The 13,379-nt window shown below is 42.6% G+C and overlaps 1 protein-coding gene across 3 annotated transcripts in view; it reads right to left on the minus strand.

Annotated features, from left to right (window-relative positions):
* The window catches only part of LOC137629522 (transforming growth factor beta regulator 1), a 67,254-nt gene that overhangs the window by 22,737 nt on the left and 31,138 nt on the right, over window positions 1–13,379 (minus strand). For all 3 annotated transcript variants that reach the window (XM_068360908.1, XM_068360907.1, XM_068360909.1), the window contains 2 exons: window positions 10,482–10,593; window positions 8,204–8,358 (listed from right to left, as the gene is read on the minus strand). In XM_068360908.1, the coding sequence (XP_068217009.1) occupies window positions 8,204–8,358; window positions 10,482–10,593 (267 nt within the window). The remainder of the gene's footprint in view (window positions 1–8,203; window positions 8,359–10,481; window positions 10,594–13,379) is intronic.

Genomic DNA, 13,379 nt, shown 5'->3' on the forward strand with positions numbered 1-13,379 from the left:
AACATTTTTCAATATCAAACTTACCCGATGATCATATAGCTGATTCACACCCAGGGGGGTGGGTAGAGACCAGCATAACAAGTTGACATTATGAGCTAAGTATTCCGTATTTTATTTTAGCAGTTATTCAAAATAACAAGCATAAAATAAATAAGTACCTGGTAAGAAAGACGACTTGAACAATTACTCTGCCTTTTTAAGTACGTCTTCCTTACTGAGCCTCGCGATCCTCATAGGATGCTGAGCGACTCCTAGGAGCTGAAGTATGAAGGGTTGCAACCCATACTAAAGGTCCTCATCAAAACCTTTAATCTAGGCGCTTCTCAAGAAATGATTTTGACCACCCGCCAAATCAAGTAGGATGCGAAAGGCTTCTTAGCCTTCCGGACAACCCAAAAATATTTCAAGAGAAAGATTAAAAAGGTTCTGGAATTAGGGAATTGTAGTGGTGGAGCCCCCACCACTACTGCACTCGTTGCTACGAATGGTCCCAGAGTGTAGCAGTTCTCGTAAAGAGACTGGACATTCTTAAGATAAAAGACGCGAACACTGATTTGCTTTTCCAATAGGTTGCGTCGAATATATTTTGCAGAGATCTATTTTGTTTAAAGGCCACGGAAGTTGTGACAGCTCTAACTTCGTGTGTCCTTACCTTCAGCCAAGCTTGGTCTTCCTCATTCAGAAGGAAATGAGCCTCTCGTATTAACAGTTTGATAAAAATAGGATAAAGAATTCTCTGACATAGGCAAAGATGAATTCTTAACTGAACACCATAAAGCTTCAGACGGGCCTCGTAAAGGTTTTAAAATAGAACTTAAGAACTCTTACAGGACATAATACTCTTTTTAGTTCATTTCCAACCATACGAAAAGTTTGGAATATCGAACGATATTGGTCAAGGCCGAGAAGGCAGCTCGTGTTTGGCTAGAAAACCAAGATGAAGAACATGTAGCCGTTTCGGATGAGAATCCGATGTTCTTGCTGAAGGCATGAATCTCACTGACTCTTTTAGCTGTGGTTAAGCATATCAGGAAAAGAGTCTTAAAGGTGAGATCTTTCAGGGAGGCTGATTGAAGTGGTTCAAACCTGTCTAACATAAGGAATCTTAGAGCCACGTCTAAATTCCAACCAGGTGTAACCAAACGACGCTCCTTCGAGGTCTCAAAAGACTTAAGGAGGTCCTGTAGATCTTTATTGTTGGAAAGATCTAAGCCTCTGTGACGGAAGACTGATGCCAACATGCTTCTGTAACCCTTGAGTGGGAGCTGAAAGAGATCGCTCTTTCCTCAGATATAAGAGGAAGTCAGCTATTTGAGTTACAGAGGTACTGGTCGAGGATATGGATACTGACTTGCACCAGTTTCGAAAGATTTCCCACTTCGATTGGTAGACTCTAGGGGTGGATGTTCTCCTTGCTCTAGCAATCGCTCTGGTTGCCTCCTTCGAAAAACCTCTAGTTCTCGAGAGTATTTCGATACTCTGAAGGCAGTGAGACGAAGAGCGTGGAGGCCTTGGAGTACCTTCTTTACGCGTGGCAGACGTAGCAGGTCCACCCTTTGGGGAAGAGTTCTGGGAACGTCTACTAGCCATCGAAGTACCTCGGTAAGTTATTCTCTCGCGGGCCAGAGGGGAGCAATTAGCGTCCACTTGTCCCTTCGTGAGAGGCGAACTTCTGCAGTACCTTGTTGACAATCTAGAACGGAGGGAATGCATATAGATCTAGATGAGACCAATCAAGTAGAAAGGCATCTAAAAGAACTACTGCTGGGTCCGGGATAGGTGAGCAAAGTATTGAGAGCCTCTTGGACATCGAGGTTGCGAAGAGATCTATGGTTGGCTGGCCCCAGGAGACCCAAAGTCTCTTGCATACATCCTAGTGGAGGGTCCAATATGTTGGAATTATTGTCCCTTCCTACTGAGGCAATCTGCTAAGACATTCAAATTGCCTTGGAAGAAACTGTTACTATTGAAAAGTCTAGACCTGTTGAACAGGAGAGGAGGTCACTTGCGAACTCGTACCATGTCAGAGAGTAGGTCCCTCCTTGCTAGGAGATGTACATCAAAGCAGGGAGTTGACCGTGTTCACCTCCACTACTTTGCCTTGAAGGAGAGACCTGAAGCTTTTCCAGGTCAGACGTACTGCCAGAAGCTTCTTGCAGTTGAAATGCATTGTCTTTGACTCGAGTTCCATAATCCCGAGCATTCCCTACCGCCTAAGGTCGCACCCCAGCCTACGTCCGATGTGTCTGAGAAGAGAACGTGGTTGGGAGTCTGAACAGTCAGGGGAAAACCCTATCAAAGGTTGATAAAGTCCTTTCATCCAGTCAGACCAGACTTATCTTCCGGAAACCGGGATCTAGACCGCTTCTAGCGTCTTGTCCTTTTCCAGTGAAGAGCAAGATGAAACCGAAAAGGACGGAGGTGTAGTCTTCCAAGTGACACCAAAGAACCACGGATGACAGTGTCTTAACCAGACTCATCCACAGCCTGACAGGGCCGCGTTCCTTCTTCAGCATCTTCTGGATGGATAGCAGGGTTGGGGGTTGATCGTCTTGTTCAGCCATGTCCTCATCAGAGGGTTCCTCATCCGAAACTGATGAGGAAACGGCAACGGAGTGGGCAACGTCTGACTCGCTGAATCCGGTCGCACTGGTGGATGCGTGACGGAGCCGGACACAAGATCATGGTACTGCTGCAAAGTCTGTGAACTGTCAACCATGGGGAAGCGAGGAAGTACAGCGACAACCCGAAACTGTCTAGACTGTCTGGGTTGTGCAGACAACCCCTATCGGGTTGCTGAGGTTGCCGCACTGCGTCACAACAAGTCACCTCTGCTGGTTGTTGAACGTCTTCCTAGTGACACACTGAATGTCCACAACCACCTCCGAGAGTCGCTTAATGTTAACGTGCGACTGGCAACCCACACTGGGTCGCACCGGAGGAGGAATCATCTCAACTGGCGGACGTGAGTAGGAAATCTCAGCGTCAACAGGGCGTACAACCAACCGGTAGGAAGGTTGTTGGCAAGAAGGTTCTTCTCCGTAAAAAATCCTCTATCAAGGACTAAGCTTGGACTGCATGTCTTGCAACAAAGCCCAAGGTCTATGGGAGCAGGTGTGGCAACAGACGGGGTAGCGACTGAAGCGGAACCATTTACCCTCCCTGGAAGCATGTTATGCTTTAATTAAAGTCCATAGGAGGCTAAGCAGCTTAAGGCTCCTCTCCAAATGACAGAGTCCTCAAGGGAGTATCAGAAGGAGGGAGAACAGCACTTTCTCATCTACAGGAACCATGTCCGAGAAAAGCTAGGTTATCTCAGTGAGGGTTTCACTGGTGCATAAGCAGCAGACCAGAAGGCAACGTTATGAAACTGCTTGACAGTCTGTGAACTGTCAAAAACTGAACTGTCAACCACAACAGGAGCGTGAGGACATACAGCACTGGTGTATTAGTAGCAGACCAGAAGGCAACGTCATGTAACTGTTTGACAGTCTGTGAGTTGGCAACAACCAAAGTTGTGTGGGGAAGCCTCAACTCCTGACTGACTAGTCTGCTGCGGGCGAGTGGCGGTAACCACAGTGGGTTGCGGAGGCTGACACACCGTGTCAAAACACGGCAGCTTGTGGTAGCTCACGCACGGCAACGGAGTGCTCCGTGTGTCTGTGGGAGTCATCATACATTTGGCAGGGTTGACTGTGCATGGGTGGAGGAGCTCTCACAACAAGAGTGTGGGAGCAGGCAGCCATGCCGGGCGCACAACCGTGGTAGGCTGTAGGCCCACGGGTGCATCGTCAACCTTCTCCGTAGTCGGAGTGTGGGAGCTAGCAACAACAAAAGCGGAGAGCTGGTGCGTGGGAGGGACTGCCGTGGGTTGCGGAGCATGCCGTATGGGATGCGGAGCATGCCGCATGGGTTGCGGAGCATGCCGCATTGTGTCAAAACACGGCAGCTCTACAGCACCTTCCCACTGCTGATGCGGTAGCTCACGCATGTCAACGGAGGGTGCAGCATGAACATGCGTCTGGCAGGGTCGACTGCGCATCGGAGGTGGAGCTCTCACAGGTGGAGTGTGGGAGCAGGCAGCCGCAGTATCTGCTGAGCGCACAACCGTGGCAGGTTGTAGATTAACAGGTGCATTGTCAACCTTCTCAGCACGATACTCCTGCATGAAGGAGCAAGCTGAGACTGTATAGTCTGCAGCATGGACCACTAGGGTCTATAAAAGACGGCAACAAACGGAGCTACTGTCCGTTGTGACTGAGGGTCTAAAACAGCTGGTGCGGCAACAGACGGAGTTACTGCCTGTTGCGGTACCACCTTGCCTCTCTTGGGAGGTGTGCAGTCGTCGGATGACTGGAGCGAGTCCGAACTGACCCAGTGGCTACACCTAGGCCGTTGGACTTGCGCGGAAGGGACCGACTTGCACTTAAAGCTGCAAGATTTGGTCCATGGTTTCTGCGAGAAACCTCTTCCGCAGACGAGGAATAAATGGGCTCTCTCGTCTTTATGTGGGTGGGGCGATCACGTCGGCAACGTGTGTAGATACACCCGAAACCACCGAGGGAAAACGTCTGTTCATCGATCAAGGCCTGTGGAACCCAAAAGTCCTTCGACATTACTTCTCCCCTGGGCTTGGGAGCTTGTAAGAGGTATCGGACTAGGTGAACAACTGGCACGAACAGACGAACCTCGAACGCAACACTGTAACACTTTGCGCATATCACTTTATCACTTTTGATTTTCTGTTTGCACTTATTTCACTGAAATCGAAACTTTAAGTGATTTGTACCTGAAACACGCAATACTATCCTTCATTAAAAGGTAGTAATTGCGAAAACAGTTTTACAAAGCAACAGAAAAAACATAATGAAAGATAAAGAATTCAGTGGCTGGAAAAGAGACTAAACACTAGATCAAATAAACTACGTTTAAAATCTCTCACCGCATAAAGCCTGGGAACAAGAATAAAACTCTAGAAACGTTTTACCTTCTTCCCCTACAGCGACTAGGGAGAAGAGTGAAAAACGAGAACAATGTTACCCGCTTGAACGAAACGTTTATTCTCCTCTCTCTCCCTCCGTCTCTATCTCTCTCTCTCTTCTCTCTAGACTTAGAACCTGAGAGAAGAGCCCAATTATATATCGTTAAAACATATTATTTGCTAAAGGAAAAAACTGAAAGGTTTCCCAAAAAGTTCCTTTATTAGAATTAAAACCATTTAAGCTAAGAAAGAATGAACGAAACGCTAGAATCGGTTTACTCTTACTGCAACGTGAAACCGTGAAATACTCTCTCTCTATCGTAACGATAGAGCGCATGTTGAACGTTCTGAACGTCAACAACTGCGGAGATTAAACTAAACGTTAGTTCATCTTTGAAAACAGTACGAGACTATCAAAGAAATTCTTTCAAAAACATTAAAATTCTTAAAAGGAAAATACGATATGACGGGCTCAATGTTAATTAACTACGGTTCCAAGTAAGGACCGCCTACTATTAGGAAAGGTCGCATATAAACAAACATAAAAATTAATTTTTATAAGTTTATAATAAATGGAAAGTTAATCAAAGAGGCCTATAAAGGCGGAGAGATATAAAATAAATAGATCTATAACTCGTTAAGCAAAATTACCAAAAACCTAAACACACTTCCGTCTAAGGGAAGGGTCGGCCATTTAAAAGTGAAAGAGAGTCCATACTCTCTTCGTCACCAACACTTCCGTCTAAGGGAAGGGTCGGCCATTTAAAAGTGAAGGAGAGTCCATACTCTCTTCGTCACCATAATTAAAAGCTATCCAAAACGAGTTCAAGTTTTGAAATGAAGATAAAACCCCCTGCATAGCGAAAGCTCAAAACTGGAATAGTGTACTTCACCAAATCGTTGTGAAAACAAATCCAGTTAGGGACGGCGTATTCAGTAGGTCTTGCCTGTGGCACGACAGAGGGAAAATTGGTTCGTTGTTGACATCGAGTACTTGAGTACCTACTTGACAGATGGCGCTGTTGATATACACCCCCACCTGTATAGCGATCGCTGGCGTATTCCTCCCGTAGATTTTTTTCTGTCGGGGCAGCAGGGATGCAGCTATATGATCATCGGGTAAGTTTGATATTGAAAAATTTTGGATGTTATAAAACTTTAAATGGCTAGGCAGGCCAGGGACTTCTTTATTATTAAATTTTATGAAGGTAATTTTAGCCTTCTTGGTCTTTTGAAAGTTTTAACTTCATCCTTTCAATTTTCACGAAGGTATTAAAATATTGTACAATATTTCATAATTCATATTGAGGGAAAAATTTACACAATATTTAACTTTCCTACCTTCTTTTTTACCCCAATGCAAAAGACCCTTGGGATCTTACGGAAGAGGGAACAAAAAGTTCCAATGTAATAACACTGAATATAGAAGTGTGGACAAAGTGATCCATTTTATTGCTCATATCATCAACAGAATTTTCTTTATTCGAATTAGCAGAGGTCACTAAGTGCCTGGGCTTCACCATTTGATTCAATTTGATTCATGAGCACTGTACTGCAACCTTAAAAATTTTATTCATTCTTTTCTTTTTTTTGGTGGGGACATAACAATAGAAAATAAAAAAATAAAAATAGGAGACCCCACTAGCCTTTCATGGAATTAATTCCTCCACCAAAGTCAAATACGAAAGCTGTCCCCACAACATTCACTTTCTACCCTAACACTATGAGATGGTACCAATATTATCAGAGTGGCTTAAGTGCAAGCCAAATCTGCTTGATGGGACTAAGAACATTTCAAGAATACAATTATCACTACTTTAATCACAGTGGCAATCAAACCAGACAGAATGCCGAATCCTATTTAAAAAAAAAACCAGGCCACTCCTTAAATCCAAGGGCTAATTCTTTACAGAGATAGTTTTATGTGCCAATATGGGAATATTGACTCTTATTTGATCCAAACATTATCGGGTAGTTGGTAAGACCACTACAGCTCACACAACTGCAGGTTGCCAGACTGACGTTCGAGTCCCGCTCAGATTCATTAGTTCCTTAGGTCGCTGCAGTCTCACCATCCTTTAGAGCTAAGGAAGGGGGGTTTGGGGGAGCCAATAGGTCTATCTGCTGAGTCATCAGCAGTCATTGCCTAGCCCTCCTTGATCCTAGCTTGGATGGAGAGGGGGCTTAGGCACTAATCAGTCTCTAGGACAATGTCACTGTCCTTTGCCATTCATGAGCGGCCTTTAAACCTTAAATAGTATTCATTCCCATAAATCTAGACAGTTTAAGGGAAGATAGTTCAGAGACACTTGATAACCTATGAAGTAATAATAAGCAATAGAAAAAGTATGAGAGAAATTTCAAGTCAAACTGAGGAAAAAATTATTCCCCAGTCCGAGAACTCTCTTGCCAGTCACAAGGCTTCAACACGGGAACAACACTCTGTGTTGAAGTCAAAAGACTTCGTTTAAAGCATTCTCTCATAGAGGAGCTAAGTGATGACTAGTGGTAAACCATTGAAAAAGGCAAATTCATGTCCCAGAAAAAGAGAATTTCATATGAGGATTAACTCAAAATAAGGGTAAATCATTAAACCTTATAAAAAAATCCCTTTAACAAAGTCTTGAGAATCCAAGGAAGAAAGAGACTGAAAACCAACCAAATAATTCCTTAAACTGAGGAAAATACATCAGTATCATGTTGAAATTCTTGATTATTAAGGCAATGATTACGGCATTCAGGGCAAGGTGAAGCCACTTCTTGCATGATTTTATGGCCACAGACTTACACCGGTTAAATTTACCACAGGGAACAAAAGGCAATGATACTGATTACAGAAAAAATTTGTGTATTTCTAGGGAAAGTGTCAAATATTTTCCATCCTAGAAGGAATAGCATATGAATCTCAGGTAAGATCCATGGAAATGAATTATAAAATTAATATAACTGAAATATATGAAAAGAAGATTTAAGATCATATTAAGGGTAATTTATATGAGATAACACATACATTTACAAGGTATGATTGCCAAGCTGCCAATGATATCTGTGATGTTGTGAACAAGGGGCTCTAGGGCTCTCTGAAGTAATAGCACTAGCATGACATGATAACTCAATATTTATACTACTTATAGACATCTCAAATATTGGCTTCAACGCTCCATAACTGAAGCATAACTAAAGCAAAATATCTATACTTTTCAGTAACACATAAAAACTTACATATACTAATTCTTTTATAATTCTTTTCAAATGCTTGACCTTCTTCTTGTAAATTTGTTGCTCTTGAGCTCTATGACGAGCAAGTCTTTCTGCTATTGCAGGTGGAAGACTGATGCCACGTCCGCGACCTTTATCGACAATCATTCTGGCAGTTCCTGTAGGGGGTGTTTTTGCATTAATTGCACATCAATGAAGTAAATATTGCATAACAATCACATAAAATAATTGAAGCATCATTCCAAAACATAAGGCCTTTAGTTGACTAATCCTTAATCAAATGCTCTCATCAGTAACAGATACAAATACTGTACTGTAATTCCAATATAAAGGATTTTCATACAGACAAAAAAATTTCAATTAATCAAAGCCTACTAATCTTAACCTATTCATATCATACATATAAACTGAAAGAAAACCTAACTTTTAGTACAAAGTTCATTATTTCAATATTTAACCAGGACTCAAATTGCTTATACTCTACTGACAAAAAAGTCTTAACATTGACTTGTATTGCTGACTACTGCATTGCCTTGGATGGAGGGATAGTGCTATTAGTTTTTAATAACCACACTGTGAAGGAAACTGAGCATATTGATGACTGTTTTTGGTTGGAGCTTTTCCTAGCCCTAGAGCTTCTCTTTACCATATTTGTCCGGCAAACTTTGCCAACACGGCATCCCTCCTCTTTGACACGTAGTTGTTCCATTAGTTTGTAGACTGGTGAGCTAAGATAGAGACTTGTCTTCAATCCCGATAACACCAGGTAGGTAAATTTCTTTTTGCTCTCAGGATATGACAGATTCTGAGAGGCATTGAAGTAAGCCACTGTCGAAGACCAGTGGTCCAGTCAGGAGGTTGCTTGGAGGCTAACCATTACTGTGGCTTCCATGTTTGAAGCCTCTGAGGCAGAAAATATTGATGGTTGCCCTCTTAATCTTTCTACTGACATGACTGGTGTGAATGCCCTGTGGAAAGTGTGTTTCTAGAAAAGCACTTAACCCTAGGTGAAACATCTTGGTTTGGGGCCTGAGCACTCAGAGGTGAATGTGTACATTAAGAAGGGTGAGATCTAACAGCTGAGGAAGATTCTGCAGGTGATCGTGCATCTGGCTCATGCCAATGGTTCATTAACCAAAGAGCACCTATGCTTATCAGTATATGCACATACACACTCATAACAGGGAAGCGAGAATGCATAGATCCTCCCAGTTCTGCCAAGAATATCCTACCGAAAGGCGCGTATATACAACCGTCGAAGTTACGGGGGGAAGGGGGAAAGGATCAAGAGAACCTTTAGGTAAGGTAGCCTCACCCTCATTTCGTGTCCCTCACCGAAGAACCTCAAGGAGGTGTACCTTACAAGGAGAGCCTGGTTGCCAACAGCACGCCACTTCTGATGTATTGCGTCAGCAGAGAGACTCCCATGCGGAGGAAGTCTGGTGTGTCCTCTGCACATAGGACAAAGTACATGAGGATCAGTCTCCAGCACAGACATAAAGTTGTCGCATCGGCACCCTTCCCTGCCTGGGCAAATCCGCATTCTAAAAGGAATGCATTCACTCTTTCACACAAGAGAAAAGGGAAAGTTCTTAAAATTTCAAGCCAGTTGGTTAATTATTATTAGTTGCTAAACCATGTTATGCAGGAAAGAACTGACAACATCCGTTTTCTTCCAAGCCAAAATAAAAAGTGGCTTGTATTGGCTACTGGGTGTGTGAGCGGGGTGGTTGGTCTAGTCCCTGCTAACTAGTGGAGGATAGAAACACCTCACTAAACATTTTATGGCTAGTTTCATCTGTCGCTGGAATATATCTCCATAGTGAAAAGCTGAAAGGTTTGTATTTGGTGTCAGAACAAACAGTACTTAAGGTAAACTTACCTATCACTCAGTGACAGCAAAGTAATATCCTGGACTACCGTATCAAACCATTTCTGGTAGAAGCGTAAATTTTAATGGTGTTAGTGATGACCCTTTTTCAGTAAAGCAAAGATCAGTCAAATAATAGTCTGAGACTTATCTTTTCTCTAGCACAGTACTTGTTTTAACAGCTATTACTTGGGAGCTGAGAGGTCTATCAGCAATTAAAAAAGGTTTAGGGTGACAGTATACATCCATGTAAGAACTGCATTGAATTAAATAGCTAATTACTTTGATTTACTAGAGATGCGGGGAAAGAGGTTCCCCAACTTGAAAAACCAGTTTCCACCAAAATTTTAAGACAAAAGTAAACGCAAAACAAACATGAGTGAATTCATGAGGTACAATAGTACAACTCACCAGGTGGAGTTGGTGCTGGAGAACCACTGCCAGGTGTACTCGATGCTGTAGTAGGGGTTGCTAATGATGCAGAAGAAACCAACATTTCTTCATTCCCTTCAACTATCTCCACCTGAAGTAGAAATTCGATTTAAAATCTAATGCAAAGCATGGTTTATTAGCAATAGACATGATGCCTTTTTAAATTCAATGTTTTGAAAGTTTGCTGAATGTTGAGGATGATAGGGAGGCAGATATAATTGCGGTTCCAGGTGTTAAGGTGCCAGTGATGGGAGATGAGAATGAGAGAGAGATTACAATAGAGGAAGTGAGGAGAGCACTAGATGAAACAAGAGTAGGAAAAGCATCGGGTATGGATGGTGTGAAAGCCGAGATGTTGAAGGAAGGGGGTGTGACTGTACTTGAATGGTTGGTGAGATTGTTTAATGTGTGTTTTGTGTTGTCAATGGTACCAGTAGATTGGGTCTGTGCATGTATTGTACCACTATATAAGGGTAAGGGAGATGTGCATGAGTGTTGTAATTCAAGAGGTATTAGTTTGTTGAGTGTAGTTGGAAAAGTGTATGGTAGAATACTGATTAATAGGATTAAGGATAAAACAGAGAATGCAATCTTGGAAGTACAGGGTGGTTTTAGAAGAGGAAGGGGTTGTATGAATCAGATTTTTACAGTTAGGCAGATATGCGAGAAATATTTAGCAAAAGGTAAGGAGGTGTATGTTGCGTTTATGGATCTGGAGAAAGCATATGATAGAGTTGATAGGGAAGCAATGTGGAATGTGATGAGGTTATATGGAGTTGGTGGAAGGTTGTTGCAAGCAGTGAAAAGTTTCTACACAGGTAGTAAAGCATGTGTTAGAATAGGAAATGAGGTGAGCGATTGGTTTCCGGTGAGAGTGGGGCTGAGACAGGGATGTGTGATGTCGCCGTGGTTGTTTAACTTGTATGTTGATGGAGTGGTGAGAGAGGTGAATGCTCGAGTGCTTGGACGAGGATTAAAACTGGTAGGCGAGAATGACCATGAATGGGAGGTAAATCAGTTGTTGTTTGCGGATGATACTGTACTGGTAGCAGACACAGAAGAGAAGCTTGACCGACTAGTGACAGAATTTGGAAGGGTGTGCGAGAGAAGGAAGTTGAGAGTTAATGTGGGTAAGAGTAAGGTTATGAGATGTACGAGAAGGGAAGGTGGTGCAAGGTTGAATGTCATGTTGAATGGAGAGTTACTTGAGGAGGTGGATCAGTTTAAGTACTTGGGGTCTGTTGTTGCAGCAAATGGTGGAGTGGAAGCAGATGTACGTCAGAGAGTGAATGAAGGTTGCAAAGTGTTGGGGGCAGTTAAGGGAGTAGTAAAAAATAGAGGATTGGGCATGAATGTAAAGAGAGTTCTATATGAGAAAGTGATTGTACCAACTGTGATGTATGGATCGGAGTTGTGGGGAATGAAAGTGATGGAGAGACAGAAATTGAATGTGTTTGAGATGAAGTGTCTGAGGAGTATGGCTGGTGTATCTCGAGTAGATAGGGTTAGGAACGAAGTGGTGAGGGTGAGAACGGGTGTAAGAAATGAGTTAGCGGCTAGAGTGGATATGAATGTGTTGAGGTGGTTTGGCCATGTTGAGAGAATGGAAAATGGCTGTCTGCTAAAGAAGGTGATGAATGCAAGAGTTGATGGGAGAAGTACAAGAGGAAGGCCAAGGTTTGGGTGGATGGATGGTGTGAAGAAAGCTCTGGGTGATAGGAGGATAGATGTGAGAGAGGCAAGAGAGCGTGCTAGAAATAGGAATGAATGGCGAGCGATTGTGACGCAGTTCCGTTAGGCCCTGCTGCTTCCTCCGGTGCCTTAGATGACCGCGGAGGTAGCAGCAGTAGGGGACTCAGCAGTATGAAGCTTCATCTGTGGTGGAAATGTGGGAGGTTGGGCTGTGGCACCCTAGCAGTACCAGCTGAACTCGGCTGAGTCCCTGGTTAGGCTGGAGGAACGTAGAGAGTAGAGGTCCCCTTTTTGTTTTGTTTCTTGTTGTTGTCGGCTACCCCCCAAAATTGGGGGAAGTGCCTTTGGTATATGTATGTATGTATGTATCTAAATATAATGAATTAAAAATTTTCTTAAACTTCTATTGCAATGTTAGTAAATCAAATAAAAATTTTATAACTATTTTATTGTGTATTACATATGTATCTGAATTAGAAACAAACTTTCATAATAAAATTAATTTTTTTAATATTTACCCTGTATTCAGTAAAGATACACATATCAAGATACAGGTTCGATTGACATATAAATTAAAAAGTTATATAGTGGATTTCAATAGCTACCCCTAGTAGAGTATAGGAAAACCATCCATATGTACCATGTTTAAGACTCTGGTCTTTGATTTTCACCCCATTTATAAGAGGGTAGATAAGTGGGATCCAACAAAATCTTGGTAAGTATTGAAATAATTTCATCAAGAAAATTTGGTTTGCTTATTGAAACTACCCAGTATTCAATAAGTTAAATAACACATTAAATTAGATGATGAGAAGGTGATTATCCATTATACACCTCTATGAGATTAGGAATTAACCAGGTATCATGTCCTGCGACTCCACAGATGAAGCAGGAGTTGGAAAGAGCAATCTTATGAATCCTGGTAGTAGCCAAAATACCTTCTCCCGCCAAAGAACATCAACGATGTCCAAGGTGCAACATCTTTAGGTTACTATTGTCACTGCTGTGATGCAACAAAAAGCGAGGTGATGAATACAACAGGAACAAGGATAATGAGATTAGAGACAGGTCTGCCAAAAACCTGTCACATATCTGCAGTTTTATCTGGACACATATGCCCATCCAAAGTCCCAAATGTATAAACCGGAGAATGATGAAAGGCACCAGCTCTATGATCACCAGGTG

This window comes from Palaemon carinicauda, chromosome 37 (genome assembly GCF_036898095.1).
Source record: "Palaemon carinicauda isolate YSFRI2023 chromosome 37, ASM3689809v2, whole genome shotgun sequence".
In the NCBI taxonomy this organism is placed as follows: Eukaryota; Metazoa; Arthropoda; class Malacostraca; order Decapoda; family Palaemonidae; genus Palaemon; species Palaemon carinicauda.